The sequence below is a fragment of the Danio rerio genome, chromosome 24, assembly GCF_049306965.1.
Source record: "Danio rerio strain Tuebingen ecotype United States chromosome 24, GRCz12tu, whole genome shotgun sequence".
In the NCBI taxonomy this organism is placed as follows: Eukaryota; Metazoa; Chordata; class Actinopteri; order Cypriniformes; family Danionidae; genus Danio; species Danio rerio.
The window spans coordinates 969,456-987,500 of NC_133199.1; the positions used below are offsets into that span (position 1 = coordinate 969,456).

The 18,045-nt window shown below is 36.4% G+C and overlaps 1 protein-coding gene across 7 annotated transcripts in view; it reads left to right on the forward strand.

Moving 5' to 3' along the window:
• The window catches only part of piezo2a (piezo-type mechanosensitive ion channel component 2a), a 150,032-nt gene that overhangs the window by 76,348 nt on the left and 55,639 nt on the right, over positions 1–18,045 (forward strand). For 4 of the 7 annotated variants that reach the window (XR_012399642.1, XM_073941355.1, XM_073941356.1 and 1 more), the window contains 11 exons: positions 7,178–7,346; positions 7,656–7,784; positions 9,538–9,573; positions 9,673–9,805; positions 11,828–11,976; positions 12,448–12,678; positions 14,163–14,277; positions 14,519–14,709; positions 15,790–15,938; positions 16,090–16,263; positions 17,028–17,275. Coding sequence is in view for 6 of the 7 variants with exons in the window: in XM_073941355.1 (XP_073797456.1) it covers positions 7,178–7,346; positions 7,656–7,784; positions 9,538–9,573; positions 9,673–9,805; positions 11,828–11,976; positions 12,448–12,678; positions 14,163–14,277; positions 14,519–14,709; positions 15,790–15,938; positions 16,090–16,263; positions 17,028–17,275 (1,724 nt within the window). In the remaining variant the exon portion in view is untranslated. Of the gene's footprint in view, positions 1–7,177; positions 7,347–7,652; positions 7,785–9,537; positions 9,574–9,672; positions 9,806–11,827; positions 11,977–12,447; positions 12,679–14,162; positions 14,278–14,518; positions 14,710–15,789; positions 15,939–16,089; positions 16,264–17,027; positions 17,276–18,045 lie in introns of all 7 variants that reach the window. The other 3 variants (XM_073941353.1, XM_073941354.1, XM_073941357.1) reach the window with 1 other exon arrangement.

Genomic DNA, 18,045 nt, shown 5'->3' on the forward strand with positions numbered 1-18,045 from the left:
TGAATGAATGAATGTATTATAAATTTGATACTGTATCAGGGTTGGGAAAATAATAATTTATAATAATAAATAACATTGTAAAAGAATTGGAAATATTAATTTTGCACTGTTATCTAATCTACACTGTGAATGGATTCAAGATAATTTTGTGTTTTGTATTTTTAGTGACTTATGTACATTTTTACAAGTACTAATATCTACTTTTTATAATACACATACTTTGAAAAGGTATCACCCCAGTTTAGGACAATTTCTCAGAGTACACGGTTAAAGACTTTCTTTTTTAAAGGAATAATGATATGCTTTATGGGGGTCATGCACATGCATTGTTGAGAGCTTATATGCAGGAAGTTTTATGCGGGAAGACACCAAGTGATGAAGAGTTTCAGGTGTAATTTTGTCCCATTCTTCCTGCAAACAAGTCTTAAGGTGGGCAACAGTGTGGGGTCCTCATTCCCACACATTCTCTATTGGAGATAGGTCTGGACTGCAGGCAGGCCAGTCAAGTACCTGAATCCTCTCCACCCTCTCCACCCTCTCCATGGGTGTCTCTTGAATGGAAGGCAGCATATTGTGCTACAAAATCTCTCTGTACTTTTCAGCATTAACGGTGCATCACTGAAGTGTAAGTTAGCTTTGCCAAGGGCATCTGACACAACCACATACCATGATAGAGCCTGGCTTTTGGACTTGTTGCGGGTAACAGTCCGGATGATTTTTTTCTTCTTTGGTCTGGAGCACAGAGTGTCCATTTCTTCCAGAAAATACCTGAAATGCTGAATGATCTGAGCACAGTACACATATCCACTGTGTGATGATCCATTCCAGATGCCTTCAAGCCTGGAGAAATCGACAGTGCTTCTGGACACTGTTAACATAGGGCTTCCTTTTAGCACAGTACAGTTTTCATAGGCATTTGTGGATGTAACTACATATTGTGGTACTTGACCAAGGTTTGCCGCAGTAGTGCTGAGCCCATGTGGTGATCTGGCTTATAGATGAATGAGGATTCTTGATGCAGCACCCCCTGAGGTGTTGTTCAGCTTAGACTTTTCTGATTTGGGATTATAATAAGCATCGTCACTTTAAACGTAAACGTCATGAATGTCACATTAACGCCGCACATCTCTAACCCCTGTCAGATGATGATAGTGATGGTGTGTAGTGAGCATCAGTATCATTAATGGATATTCCCTCAGTCAGATGCTCAAATCTCGGCTCTCGCAGATGTAAAGTGCTGCTGGTTTTGGTGGCGACGGAGAATGGAGACTCCAGCTGTTTCTCATTACCCATTGGCCTGCGTTTGCATTACACAGCTGCTTTCAGGAGCGAACGAGACACAGAGAAAGAGAAAAAACAATCAGAGGTGACTCAAAAGAGCCTTTGAGTAACAGAGATGCAATTCTTCTCAATTAGTCCTGGATCAGCCGATCTGGATCATTCTGACAGTCCACACACTAATATTCCCAACGGCAGCCATTAGAGCAAAAGTAGGCTTAAGTAAAAAAGTGATGCAAAAACGCATACACTATCAAAAAAGAAACAAGTTGAGTTTACTTAAAAAACCTGTGGAAACTGATTGCTCATATTTATGAAGCAAATAAGCTCACCAACTTTGAGTAAATATTACTAACCATTACTTTGTTTGGGTAACTTGTTTACTTGTATTGGTTACTAAACAACACGAGTACTGATTACTCAATATGACAAGTTCAGTAAACTTACAAATTGTAGTTATGCTTAGTATATCATACTACATTTTAGTACACTTTGAGTACTAACTTGCTTTTTGTAGGTAACTTGTTTAATTGTATTGGTCACTAGACAATGCAGAGTAGTGGTAACTCAATCTGCCTAAAATTTCTCTTGAACCTGACACTAGCCACTCTCTCAAAATTATGTTAGCTTATGTTATGTTAGTGGGTTCCACATAACTGGGTTAGATTGCATTTAAGAAACAATATTTAAGTAAACTTATGCTAATTACATATACAAGCTTTTGAAAGCAAAAACAAAAGTACTGTCCTTGACATTTTATGGGATTTACGGGACGAATTTTGGGAGTCCCATAAAGGCGCACCTCTGTCGATCTGCAGAGCACGTGAGACTGTCTGTGGGAGTGTTGACAGGTCTCATGCACACTGAACGAAACGGGTAAACGAGAGAAAATTTTCCACTACTTAATCGATCACAAGGGGCGAAGCAGTGGCGGAGTAGGTAGCGCTGTCGCCTCACAGCAAGAAGGTCGCTGGTTCGAACCTTGACTCAATTGGCGTTTCTGTGTAGAGTTTGCATGTTCTCCCTGCATTCACGTGGGTTTCCTTCGGGTGCTTCAAAGCAGTTCAAAGACATGCGGTACATGTGAATTGGATTGGCGAAATTGTTCGTAGTGTATGACTGTGTGTGTGTGTGGATGTTTCCCAGAGATGGGTTGCGGCTTGAGGGGCATCCACTGCGTAAAAACGTTCTGGATAAATAGGCGGTTCATTCTGCTGTGACGACCCCGGATTAATAAAGGGACTAAGCCGACAAGAAAATGAATGAATGAATGAAACTAGATTATATACATTAAATTCCCACAGGATTTGTGATAATTTGTGCTCTCCAGAAATGTATACGGTGGTACATATTCACAATTAGCCTGTGTTGGTAATTATAGTTCAGCCTGATCTCATGAGAAAGCGTAAGTATTTGCAAAAATGATCACAAATTTTCAACATCAAAAGTGGACAGGGCAGAGATCAACTTCCCATAATGTAATTCACAACCGCAAATAAACACAAAATACAAAAACTGTTCATTAACTGTTTTACAGTGTACTAATAAGCATCAAAATAAAGCTTCATAAAAGCAGAAGTCATAGTTAATAGTTTATTAATAGCGAGAACTGTACCTTAAGATTAAATCTGACTTTAATCTCTTCCGCAGCAGTGACATGTTTATCAGTGTCTGTTTGGCTTTTCCTCCATTACTCTAGATTAGTAGCTGTTCAAAAATGGCAAAAGCATGACCAAACACTGCAAATAAACAATTCAGACCTCTAAAAGTGTTTATAAGCGCTCACCGCACGTCTTCCTGAAACCTCATACACTTTCAAAGCCTCTATAAAAGGCGCAGATATAAAACACACATCTGAGGTTTGAACCCAGATCTGAAAACACACAGCGCCGTGAATATGAGTCCTGTTACCTTCGAGAAATACAATGAAGAAGCAGAATAAAAGAGAGAAACGTGCAATGAGAGCAGAAAGAAATATGCTTCACTAAACCCCTTCGCTTAGCCACACAGGATTAAGTGGTTTCTGCAGGATTTAGTGGTTTCTTGCTCAAACAAAACCCGAGAAAGAGTCTATTAGGAAAAACATTAGGAGATCTGCGAACCTCAGGGCCGAAAAACAAAGAGCTTTTCTCTGACGCTCGCATAAACAGCGCCGTCACTTTGTCATGCAGCGTTTGCGGTGAGGACGCCGTTTTGATTACACACCCGCTCGGCTTCAGCTATGTGCAAATGCCAGAGAAGAGGCTATTCTGGGTGGGGAAAATGCTAATTTAGCAAAACCAGAGATTAGAACCAAATGTCTTCATGTTGGGTCATCTCTCGGGTGCAGCCAAAGGAAGTATTACAGCTAGACTATCATAGTGTTCGTCTTCAAAATATACAGTTGAAGTCAGAATTATTAGTCCTCCTGCATTATTAGCCCTCCTGTAAGATTACATTTCAACATATTTCTAATCATAATATTTTTAATAGCTCATTTTTAATAGCTGATTTCTTTTCTCTTCATCATGATGACAGCACATAATATTAGACTAGATATTCTTCAAGACACTTCTATACAGCTTAAAGTGACATGTAAAGGCTTCACTAGGGTAATTAGGGTAAAGTTAGGGTAATTAGGCAAGTCATTGTATAACAGTGGTTTGTTCTGTAGAAACACTAATATTGCTGAAGGGGCGAATAATATTGAGCTTAAAATGGGTTCAAAACATTTAATATCTGCTTTTATTCTAGCCGAAATAAATCAAATAAGACTTTCTCCAGAAGAACAAATATTAGAGGAAATACTGTGAACAATTCCTGAATCTGTTCAACATCATTTGGAAAATATTTGAAAGGGAAAAAAAAAAACAGGAGGGCGAATAATTTTGACTTTAACTGTATATTAAAGTATTATGTTTTAATATTGGATGTGGATTTCTTTATCTGCATTAGTTCTGATTAAGTTTATTAAATAATAGTATTTAAGTTAATAATATTTATTTGCTATTAAATAAAAGAACAATGAGATGTAATATTTTTCATTTACAGCTCAGAGCTGTTGAACACTTGATTATGAGATTCTGATTGGCTGGTGAACATTGTGCCAATAGTTTCAGATAAACAGATAAAAGTAGCTTTGAGCACAAAATGGAAACCTTTTTTTTTTCTGGTCCTTTCACTCTGGTCAGTTATATAATATATATACAGTTGAAGTCAGAATTATTAGCCCCCCCCCTGAATTATTAGCCCCCCCTGTTTATTTTTTCCCCAATTTCTGTTTAATGGAGAGAAGATTTTGTCAATACATTTCAAACTATAAAAGTTTTAATAACTGATTTCTAATAACTGATTTGTTTTATCTTTGCCATAATGACAGTAAATAATAATTTTGTCCTTAAAATGGCTTTTAAAAAATTAAAAACTGCATTTATTTTAGCCGAAATAAAACAAATAAGACTTTTTCCAGAAGAAAAAATATTATTAGACATACTGTGAAAATTTCCTTGCTCTGTTAAACATCATTTGGGAAATTTAAAAAAAAAAAAAAATATATATATATATATATATATATATATATATATATATTTAAAGGGGGGTTAATAATTCTGACCTTCACTGTGTGTGTGTGTGTGTGTGTGTGTGTGTGTGTGTGTGTGTGTGTGTGTGTGTGTGTGTGTGTGTGTGTGTGTGTGTGTGTGTGTGTGTGTGTGTGTGTGTGTGTGTGTAATTAGACAAGTTATTGTATAACAATGGTTTGTTCTGGAGACTATCAAAAAATATATATAGCTTAAAGGGGCTAATAATTTTGGGCATTTGGACATATCTGGGATCTCTTCAAGATATACATGATTTTTCTGAGATGTGTATGAGTAATGTTGAGGATTTCTGTTCTTTATTATTTAACCGTTGTCCTCATGGCAGTGTTTTCTGCTCAGGAGTGTGTTTATTATACACTGGCCGCATTGGAACAGCAATAGCGGCTCTTATTCTGCTTATTTTCAGTCGTAGTATTAAGACTTGGATGCCACGCTTTGGGTTTGGACGATTCACCAAAGCCAAAATATTCTGACTTCATATTTTCTCCATGTCGTGAAGTAGCTGCGAAACGAGCATCTGGTAGACCGCAATGATTGAACCAAGAGCACCAAAACTGTAAAAAACCAACAAGCCTGCGTTCGTCACCTAATCTGGGTTTTAGCTGCGACAAGTTACCGTTTCTGAATTTAATATGACACACATAATATATCAGTGGTACTGTATGCACATTAATGCACAGCGGATCTGAATTCTGTGTCTGTGTTTTCTCTTTTGGTTTAATACCTTGTTTACTTGTTTTACCCTGTAAAATAGGAATATGCTGTTTTTATGCGTTTTTAGTCGTCCAATTTTGGTTCCATATGAGCTAGAGAAAATAAGTGGAAATAAACACAAGCTTAACCTTCTGAAATCTGGAGTGAATTAGCAGATCCTCTGTCTTTTATTAGTTTTTCTGTGCTGAAAGTTTAGTAAAGTGTTTTCTGATTGGGTGATTGTGTTATTTGTTATCCTCGGGTCAGTTCGTAATGTTACTATTTCAATATTCATGTCTAAGATTAATACACCACTGGAATCTTTGAGTAATTTTAAAAGTTGCATGAATTAAATGAGCCTTGTTTTATTTTTAAAGAGGCTAATGTATGATCCTTGTGTTGAATGGTAATATATATGTTGTGTTTTGTGTGTTGTATCTTGCTTAAAATTCTTAAAATTAGCTTATTCATTTAAAAAAGACTATGGAATAAATTTGCATTATGTCTTGGCCAGGACTCCCTGAAGAAAAGATTTTTTTTAATCTCAATGGCACTTTTCTTGAAAAATTAAGGATAAATTAATACATTATTTTGAAAATAAGGGATACATAAATAAATGAATAAATAAATAAATAAATAAATAAATTGGACAAATAAAGAATAAATAAATAAATTGGAAAAATAAAGGATAAATAAATAAATTGGAAACAAAAAGGATAAATAAAATATATAAATAAATAAATAAATAAATAAATAAATAAATAAATAAATAAATAAATAAATAAATTGGAGAAGTAAAGAATAAATAAAAAATAAAAATAAATTGGGGAAATAAAGGAAAAATTTAAAATTAATTAATTAATAAGTAAATAAATTGGACTAAAATAAAGGATAAATAAATTAAATAAATTATAAAAATAAAGGATGAATAAATAAATAAATTGGAGAAATAAAGGATAAATAAAAAAATAAAAAATAAATTGGGGAAATAAAGGGAAAATAAAAAAAGAGATGAATAAATAAATAAATAAATAAATTGGAAAAATAAAGGAAAAATAAATAAATTGAAAAAATAAACATATTACATCATAAACATTACAAATAAAATAAATTATAAAAATAAAGGATAAATAAAATTAAATGAATAAATTGGAGAAATACAGGATAAATAATAAAATAAATAATAAATAAATAAATAAATAAATAAATAAATAAAAAAATGAAAATATCAGCTCTGAATGATCAAAAAAACAGGTGTTCAGACAGTAAAAATTGATGCAACTTTACTTCTTACCTAGTAAAGTAAAATGTCACCTGTTTAATAATATTTTCTGAGCAAAACTTATAACTATTATGCTTTTTGATATATGTCAAAAAATCCTTTCAGGTACATTAGGAATAACAATCATTTGATAATATCATAGTTTTTGTGTGTGTATATATTTATATATTTTATTTTTATTTGACAACAAAAGTACTCACTAATTGTCTACAGTTTTTATACTTTGTGAGTATATATATATAATTTAATTTTGACGTGAATGTTTATTAAATGCTAAATTGTCAATACTACACTTTGTATATAATATGAGTAAATATAATGTGATGTGTTGCTCTGCTTTTCTCAGTCTGTTCGGGATTTCTCCGGTGGTTCAGACGGACTGCTCTCACACCTGGATGTTTAAAGTCAACCCTGCTCTGGAGTGGCACCACTTTGTCAATCCCATCATGCTCTTGGTTCTGTATTACACTCTGGCCACGCTCATCCGCCTCTGGCTGCAGGAGTCAGAAGACACGGTCAGTCTTATTTACAGTACACACGTTTCTTCTTCTATTTTGGTCAAATTCGCCAGAAATTGACTTTACTAATGTGATAACTAATAGGGCTGCATGATTCTGGCTAAAATATATATATTATTTCCACTATGGTGGCTTTTTGTACATCGTCTTATTATCTTTTGGAGATGCCTGTGCTGAAAGAAAAACTTGCTGGCTGAATGAAAGTAATTTTGTCAGGGATCTAAATAATTTCGAGCTTGATTGTATATACCACACACAGTATGAGAATTTATTTCTGACGTGTGTGTGATTATGTCTGATCAGCAGGTGAGGGATGCAGAAGCAGAGGGAAAAGATGATGCAGCTTCTCCTGAAAACACTGACATTAATGTTTACACTGCAGACCAGAGGAGGCAGCTGTGGAGAATGGCTCACTATCACACAGATGAGAGAAATGTACCAGTCTGCATCACATAAACCACAGGTGTCAAACTCAGTTCCAAAAGGGCCGCAGCTCTGCACAGTTTAGTTCCAACCCTAATTAAACACACCTGATCAAACTAATTGAGTCCTTCAGGCTTGTTTGAAACCTACAGGTAAGTGTGTTGGAGCAGGGTTGGAACTAAACTGTGCAGGGCTTCGGCCCTCTAGGATTTGAGTTTGACACCCCAGACATAAACCATCACCGTTCACACAATGCCATCTTCATAATTAAATGTGCCATATACTGCATTGATTCATTAAGATCAGCTCTTCTCTGATATCTGCATACACTCAGTAAATGATGCTTGCTGCTTGCTTATTTAAAGTGAACTGATACTTCATGACTGTTTTTTTGAGACAACTGAATTGTTTTATGTTTAATTCACTTAAATGCTGTTAATATTGCCTGACTGCTGAAGAGTTCAGAGTTAATGAATTATTTATGAAGCTCTGCAGTAAATGTGACCAATCAGAGAGTAGATATTTAGCCACGCCCACTCTGCACTCTAAATCAAGTCAACAATTACTCAAGGAAAACTTCCAGGGCTCTCTATATACTTCATTATTTGTATCAGTATTTATATATATATATATATGATCAGATATACATATATACATCAGATGACAAAGATAACTTTAAATAAACACTGTAAAAATGCCCACAATTCATTCATTCATTAATTTTCCTTCAGCCTAGTTCCTTATTCATCGGGGGTGGCCACAACGGAATGAACCGCCAACTTGTCCAACATATGTTTTACACATGGCTTTCCAGCCGCAACCCAGTACTGGGAAACACCCATACTCACTCATTCACACACACACTCATACACTGCAGCCAATTTAGTTCACCAATTCCCCTATAGCGCATGTGTTTGGAGAACATGCAAACTCCACACAGAAATGCCAACTGGCCCAGCCAGGACTCGAACCAGAGACCTTTTTGCTGTGAGGCCACAGTGCTAACCACTGAGTCACCGTGTCACCCCAATCCATTCATGTTATAAACAATTTAAGTGGATTGAACATAAAACAATTAAGTTGTCCTCAAAAGAAGGCTGAAGAATTGTGTGGTTTCAGCTCATTGTAAATAAGTAGTTTGAACAAACAGCAAACATAATATTTCTGTATGATCAAATGCTTTTAGTGTGAATAGTGTTATAGTCCTCCATCATTTGTATTTGGAATGCTTAATGGTGTTGTAGTTTTGTTGATTTACTCCAGTGAAAGCGTTCAAATTATTATTAATTATATGGAAAATGGGTCCCACTTTATATTAAGTGTCCTTAACTACTATGTACTTACATCAAAAAATAAATACAATGTGTTTACTGTGTTCATAAAGCATTTGAGAACACTTGTGGTGCTCTTGAGTTGGGATAGAGGTTGGGTTATGGACAGGTTTGGTGGTGTGGGTAGGTTTAAGGGTGGGTTAAGGTGTAGGGAATGGTCAGCAGTGTATTTACAAATGTAATTACAGAAGTTAAATACAGATGTAATTACATACAGGTATTTAAGCAAGCATAAGTACACAATAAATACATGCATTTACACAATAAATACATTGTAACAAACTATTAATTTCTGTGTACATATTAGTTAAGGCCACTGAATATAAAGTGGGACCGGAAAATGTGCACACCACATTGTTTTTGCTGTTGTTTTTTGGATGTGATTTAAATGTATGTATGATTTTTTCTTCATATATGTTTCTTTATCTTTTCAGCTGCTCACGGCACAAGAAGCCTACAACAGCCCTGAGGTCTGAGCTACAGATTAAACATCGTCTACTGATAACAGAAAGCCATGCAGCGTTAAATGAAAGCAGAATAAACACTGCGACTCTTTCTGTCTTGCTCAGGTTTTGATCGTAACGTCAAACGGAGCGTCGCTGGACTTCACATCAGTTTCTCATGAGAAGCGAACCAAGTGTGTGGAGCGAAATCTTTACTCCACTCCGCATTATAAGGCAGACCAGCCTGAGTCTGACACACGTACGTCAGTCCCACACACACACACACACATCGCATAGGTTTCTGTTGTTTATCTACTGTACAGAGTGTATTTTTATACTGTAATCAGTCTAACCCCACAGTACCCCTAAACCCAACCCTCACACACTCATTCTGTGTGATTTTGAGGAATGACTAATAATTCACCACCTTCGAGTAATACCCGTGTCATACTCATGTCATCAGATTTGTATCCTGATATGTCACAAAAACATGTACACACACACACACACAATGGGTTCCAAGAAAAGTTCAGCCAAAAGGTTTCAATATATATATATTTTTACTGACAACCTAATAATCAATCATAATAATTAGTTTAGCTAATAACTAGTCATTGGTTGGTTTTTTGGTTGGTTGATTGATTTGTTTGTTGGTTTGTTCAATCATTGGTTCGTTAGTTGGTTTGCTTGTTCGCTTGTTCATTAGTTCGTTCATTCATTGATTTGTTTGCTCACTCGTTCGTTTGCTCGCTTACTTGATCGTTTGTGTGCTCGCTGCTTCGTTTGCGCGCTCGCTCACACGCTCGCTCCTTCTTTTGCATGCTCGTTCACTCGCTCGCTCCTTCGTTTTCTCATTCTTTCGTTCGCTTGGTTGTTCATTTGCTCGTTTATTCGCTTGCTTGTTCGCTTTCTTGCATGCTCGTTCGCTCATTCGTTCATTCGTTTGCTTGTTCGCTCGCTCGCTCGCTAGTTTGTTCGTTCATTGGTTGGCTGGTTTGTTTGTTGGTTTGTTTGATCGTTTGTTCATTAGTTGGTTCGCTAGCTCGTTCGTTCGTTTATTTATTTGTTCGCTTGTTCGCACACTCAATCATTCGCTTGTCTGTTTGTTCATTCGCTCGTTCAGTTGCTCGTTCGTTCACTCGCTTGCTCATCTGCTCGCTCGTTTGTTACATTCTGATAAAATATAGTTAAATAACAGACTAGTTTTGTGAATACGCAGTGTCGTTTTTATTCCAGTAAACAATCTTATTCTTTAAACGTGGCTAATTAACAATGTAATGCATGTTGTAGATAAATATATTACTATTTTATTCATTATTCATTTATATTATTGTTTATATTATTCCATTCACTTTTATAAAACGTGCATCACTTTATTTTTAAATATGTAATCATAGTTTTGAAGTGTTCTATTTTGCTAAATAATAAAAAGAAAAAAAATCAATACGTTTTTATAAATATAACGTCTTGTATTATTTTTCTTTCTGATTCTAATATGTTCGATTTATGCAGTTTTAAGTGCAGTTGACATTTTAATTAATTAATTAATTTATTTATTTTACTAATTAAAATAATTTTACAAGTGCGAAGATTTTTAAAGCACATTTTTAATTATAATAGTTTTATATTTATAATACTATAATATACAGTACGTCATATTTTATTAGTTATTTTGCAAGATACTAGCATTCGGCTTAACGTGACATTTAAAGACTTAACTGGGTTAATTAGTCACATTTGTTTAATTTGGCAAGTCATTAGACAACAATGCTTTATTCTGTAAATTAGTAATTTCTAATAAAATTGACCGTTTATTTAGTATTTATTTATTAATAGAAATAAAACTTTTCCTGGGAGAAAAACAAATATAATTGGAAATACTGTGAACATGTCCTTGATCTGTTAAACATCAGTTGGGAAATATCTGAAAAATATACAATATGTTTAATATTTTCACTCCAGAGCTAATAATTGTGTCTTTATCTTTATATCGACTTGATATTTACTACAAAAAACTGATTAAGATTTCTTTCTTGGTTAGTGCAGATGCATATTTAGGATATGGTTTGTTTAATTAAGTTCATACAGTATTTCCACAAACATCTGCACTCTGTTTCCTAAATATTTTCCGTACATTTGTTTTCTCCACAATTCTTGGAAATGCAGCTCCTGCTTTCCAGAGAGAGAGTTATATATATATACAGGCAAAGCCTCCATTCATGTTCAAGGGTAAGATATCAGATGATTCACAGAATCCAGCAACAGATCTCCTCTTTTTCAGAGAGCCTGGACTGCGGTGTTTACAGGATTGACTCTGCGTATGTGGAGCTTTCCGAGCTTCCAGTCGCTGTGGTTCGGGTGAATTCAGTGGTGAAAGTCTTCAGGTTCATCATGAAGCAGAGCTACATCTGCGCTCTCATCGCCATGATGGTCAGACTCACACACACTCACACTGCTCAAAGAGACACAAACAACTGATTATTGTAATTAATAAATGATTTGTCTGCAGAGAAATGAAGCGATTTACCGTCCATTTTAAGGTTATTTTAGTTCAGTTACTGTAATATACTTGCATTAAATATTTAAAACAATTTAAATGTTTATGTACGAAATAAATTCTGAGAAGCACAGTGTGATTGTATTTATTTTGTTCTACAAATATTAATACATAAGTAAATTAAGGTTACATATGTTAGACATGCACATTTTAGTCGATATTATAAATGCCGTTTTATTGAGTAAATAAATTCGTTTTCAAGCAAACTGAATAGAAAAGTAATTTAAATACAGCTTTAATTGTGTAATTAGTCAAGACGCAGTAATTTCTCTAGCACTGTTCATTCAGCAGATGTGTATTTTCCTCTTGTGTGTAAATCCTCAGTGTTTCCTCCTCGTTTTCAGGCCTGGAGCATCACGTACGTCAGCTGGTTGACCTTCGTCTTCCTCATCTGGTCCTGCACTCTGTGGATGGTGCGCGACCGCAGGAAATACTCCATGGTCACCTCTCCGTTCATGGTGTTTTACGGGAATCTGCTCATCATCCTGCAGTACATCTGGAGCTTCGAGTGTCTGCAGCCGGTGCCGGGACTCTTCCTGAAGAAAGAAGTGCCATTTCGAGAGCTGGGGTCCAAAGTAAGACCACTTCATCTGTCTTTAAATACTCTTTTACAAGCTCTTTATGTTGTTACTAACTGCGTTAGGCGAGGTTTAAATTGTGGAATGCTCATTATTTGCATATGAACGTGATGTATGATATAGTGCTTCTCGCATTGGCCAGATGAACCAGAACCTCTGATTGGCCAACAAGACCCAGAGTGCTCTTATTGGCCAATTGAACAAAGTGATCTTATTGGACATTAGACTGTTGTGCTCTGATTGGCCTGCTACGCTAGAGTATTCTGATTGATTCTAAGTGCTTTGATTGACCAACTGACTCACAGTGCTCTGATTGGCTGGCTGAACAAGAGTGCTTTGCTTTGCCAAATGAATCAGAGTGCGCTGATTGGCCATCTGACCAACAGTGTACTGATTTGCCAGCTGAATCACAGTGCTTCAACTGAGCAAGACTATTCTGGTTGGTCAACTGACCAAGGCTACTCTGATTGGCCAGCTTAACCAGACTGCTCTGATTGGCCAGCTGAAACAGACTTCTTTGATTGGCCAACTGAACAGTGCCTTTAATTGACCAGCTAGACCATTGTGCTCGCATTGGCCAGATGAACCAGATTTTTCTGATTGACCAGCTGACCCAGAGTGCTCTTACTGGCCAATTGAACAAAGTGCTCTGATTAGACACTAGACTATTGTGCTCTGACTGGCCTGCTAAACCAGAAGGGTGCTTTGATTGGCCAGAGTGAACAAGAGTGCTTTGATTCGTCAAATGAACCAGAGTGGTCTGATTGGCCAACTGACCCACAGTGTACTGATTGGCCAGCTGAACCAGAGTCCTCTAATTGGCCTGCCGAATAAAGGGAATTCTGTTTGGCCAGCTGAACCAGACTGCTCTGATTAACCCACTTACCCAGACTGCTCTGATTGGCCAGCTGAACCAGACTGCTCTGATTGGCCAGCTAAACCAGAGTTCTCTGATTGGCTAGCTGACCCACAGTGTACTGATTTGCCAGATGTCTGATAAACAAGCCCAGGGTACTCCTTTTTTGCAGAAACAAAATTTATAAAACTGTCTAAAACCAAATAATTGAGCACCACCACACTGAATGTGCAGCGCTCACATTTATTAAACTCAATCATAGTTTTTAATGTTTTATAACAATCAGATTTAACACACTTAAAGTGTGAATTGAGACAAACTGAATTTTAGGATTTATAAAGAGCATTGTAAATATTGGGAAAAAATCCCTGAAAGTTCATTATGGAAGATATTAAAGAAGACAATATTACTAAAGGTGTTGTGTTTAAACATATTCACCTGCAAATGAAAACAATGAACCACTCAAAGCTGTTTGATACACACACACACACACGCACGCACATACATACACACACACACACACAGCCTCATTTTGTCTAATATGAGTAATATGGTGTGTGTGTGTGTGTGTGTGTGTGTGTGTGTGTGTGTGTGTGTGTGTGTGTGTGTGTGTGTGTGTGTGTAGACGCTGTGTCTCCTCAGCTTCTGGCTGTTGTTGAGGCAGTTTTTGACAGAGCGGAGGGAAAAGCACACTGATGACCCTCAGCTCTCTGACGTCACAGTGGACGGACACAAACTCGGTGAGAGACACAACTACACTCTTTATTATTTCATTATTGATCCTCTTTTGTGTGCAGCAGAAGGTTTAACCACTTGAGGGAGAGTAAATATAAAGTACATTTTCATATTGTGTGAATCGTCCCTTTAAACAGCGCTTGGGAAATATTTGAAAAGAATGCAAATGTCACAGGAGGATGAATAATAAACTCCATACTGTAACCCTGAATGTGGGATTAGTGAGTGTTGTGTACATTTGTGCAGGTCTGCAGGACGAGGCCGCCGGACACAGAGAGATGATGGAGGTGTTGGGCAGCTCACTGATGGCGATGCTCAATAAATACTGGATCTACATCTGTGGAGGGATGTTCTTCTTCGTCAGCTTCGAGGGGCGCATCGTCATGTACAAGATCATCTACATGATGATGTTTCTCTTCTGCGTGGCGCTTTATCAGGTTTGTGTTCATTCTGAAGAGGAGCAACTCTGAAAACAGACGAATGCATTGATTTCACTGCAACTTTGACAAATAGCAGGCATTAAAGTGGTATATTGTGTTCATGACAGGAAGGAAAGTATTAAACAGAAATCAGTGTAGAGTGTTTTGTGTTTGTCTGTCATTTTTGTTTGTTGATCATCATTTATTTTAAGTCTTGCTTAATATTTTTGTTTGCTTATTATGCTCTGACAGAGCATCATCTTTGTCTTTATTCATTTGTTTTGCATTTGTCTGTCCTCTGTTTGTTTGTTTGTTTGTTTGTTTGGTTGTTATAGTGTTTGCTTGTTTGTTTACATGTTTTCTTCATTCACCTCCTGCAGCAGTTTTCATCGCACCCCGATGTGATGTTCTGGATCTATTTTGTGTTTGTTTGTTCGAGTGTTTGTTTGTTTGCATGTTTTCCTGCATTCATCATCTCTTCTTCAGCAATAGTTTTCATCACACGCTGATGTGATTTTTTGATCTGTTTTGTGTTTGTTTGTTTGTTCGAGTGTTTGTTTATTTGCATGGTTTTGTTCATTCACCTCCTCTTCTCCTGCAGCAGTTTTCATAGCACCCCGATGCGATGTTCTGGTTATGTTTTGTGTTTGTTTGTTTGTTTAATTGTTTGTTTGTTTGAGTATTTGTTTGTTTAAGTGTTTGTTGGTTCGAGTGTTTGTTTGTTTGCATGTTTATTCTTCATTCACCTCTTCTACTGCAGCAGTTTTCATCGCACCCCGATGTGATGTTCTGGATCTGCTATGTGTTTGTTTGTTTGTTTGTTTGTTCGAGTGTTTGTTTGCATGTTTTCCTGCATTCATCATCTCTTCTTCAGCAATAGTTTTATCACACACTGATGTGCTTTTCTTGATCTGTTTTGTGTTTGTTTGTTCGTTCGTTTGTTCATTTATTCGAGTGTTTGTTTGTTTGCATATTTTTCTTCACTCATCTCCTCAGCAGTTTTTATCACACACTGATTTGATGTTCTGGATCTGTTTTCTGTTTGTTTGCTTGCATTTCTGATGTGATGTGATATTCTGGACCTGTCTTTGTTTTCAGCTGCACTATGAGCGCTGGCGGTGGATGCTGAAGTATTTCTGGATGTCAGTGGTGGTTTACACCATGCTGGTGCTCATCCTGGTCTACACTTTCCAATTCGAGTCCTCCATCAACGTGTGGTCCAACATGACCGGCATGAGCAGAGAGAAGTAAGCCTTAGGCCTGCTCCATTATGCATGATTACTTTGCTCAAATCTTTTTGCTCAAATCTATTATATATATATATATATATATATATATGTATATTTTTTATGAAAAGCATAACTCTAGTAGGGCTATTGACTGATCTCTTCTGTGCAGGCTGGAGGATCTCGGGCTGGAGAAGTTCTCGGTTCCTGCTCTCTTCACTCGCATCTTCATTCCCACATGGTTCCTGCTGGTGTGTATCCTGCATCTGCACTATTTCCACGAGCGCTTTCTGGAGCTCACCGACATCAAGACTGTGGCCGACAAACAGAAAAGCACCATCTCCAGGTACAGCGCAGCCCCAGTCATTCACAAAATGATGCTCGTTTGGATCTAGTATTCTATTAGTCAGATTGAAAGTTTTGAGATGGACTAAGATGTGTGGCCTGTACAATGAAGACAGATTAGCTGGTTATCCAGTTAAGTTTCAGTGTAGTTTGCATCAATCCTATGTTTTAGGGACCAAGAAAGAAGCCAATTGTTAATTGCTCTTTATCTCCATTGTTTTTTACACTTCAGAGCTAACCTGCTCTAAGGCAGGTTATGTTCTGGTTATGTTCATGTTACTTTCTGGTTATGTTCAGATTATGTTCTGGTTGTGTTCAGGTTATGTTCAGGTTGTGCTCTGGTTAGTCCTGAATATGATCAGGTTTACCCAGGTAATGCTCAGGATTTGTTTTGGGTGTGTTCTGGTTACATTTCAGTTAGCTTCATGTTCTGTTTTGGTTATGGTCTGTTTATGTTCATGTTATGCTCTGATTATTTTCTGGTTGTGTTTAGGTTATGATCAGCTTATACTCAGGTTGTCTTCAGGTTATGTTCTGGTTATGTTCGAGTTATTTTCTGGTTGTTCAGCTTCTTTTTTGGTTATGCTCAGCTTAGGTTTTCTTTTGGTTTAGGTTACGTTCTAGTTATGTTCTGGATATGTTTTGCTTATGCTCAGGTTGTGTTTTGGGTTTGTTCAGGTTATGTTCCGGTTATGTTCATGTTATGCTATGGTTTTGTTCAGGTTGTGTTCTGTTCAGTATATCTGTTTGTGTCTTGATTTCCAGGCTGGTTCATCTGGATGGCAGTCTGGTGGACATTTCCATGATCAAACCTACATTTAACTCCACAAACGAGGAAGAGGTGGAGAAGCAGGAGGATGAGGAGGATAATAATTATCATAATGAGGATGAGGATGAAGATGAGAGAGTGGAGCTGGAGGAAGAGGATGTTAAACAGACTGAAGAGCAGAAGATGGAGGATTCACTGTTCACCTGCCCGATGACAGCAGATCCAGTGCTGGAGCAGACCTCAGGTACAGTCAGACTCTGTTATGCAGATCATTATAGTTGACTCTGTTTTGCATGTATTAATAGACTTGGGATAGCAGAAATGCCCATGAAACCGTCTATACTGTTTGTGTCGTTTGGCTTGATTTAATATTTAAAAGTTACTCTGAAAGTTAAAAAATCCCGATATAAAAATTATGTTAGCATAGGTGCCCTTTAAACTAAATTAAATAAGACCAAATCATATTGGATATCCTGTCCTGAATGAAGCTGTTAAACCTAATTTAACATTGGTTGCGATACAATATCCGAAGCGTCTGCTGAAGGATTTTATTAGTGTCCATTTGAGTCCTCAGAGTAAACACCACAGAATATAAAGCGTCTAGACCTGCTGATGTGTAAACACTTTTACTTTACAGTCACAGCAGACTCATGGCTTTCACACCGAGTTATTAAATACCTGCTCATAACCTGACTCAGTAAAGGCTCTATATATACTGTATACACAGAAAGAGCTGTTCATCTGCAAACACAGCAGATCTGAAACTCTATTTGTCAATGGGTTTATTCATGTCAGAGGTTATTATTAGTTCATGACTGTTTTTGTTTTTATATTTTTCAGTCCTCTTTTTATTTTAAAGGTAATCTTGTCATTTTTATTTATTTATTTATTCAAGTTATTTTTTGTTTAGTTGTTAAAATTTGTGTTTTTGTTTATTAATTTTTTTTATTTTTATATTTTTCATTTTAATATTAGTCTTAAAGTTTTAGTAATTTAGTTTTACAATTTTTATTA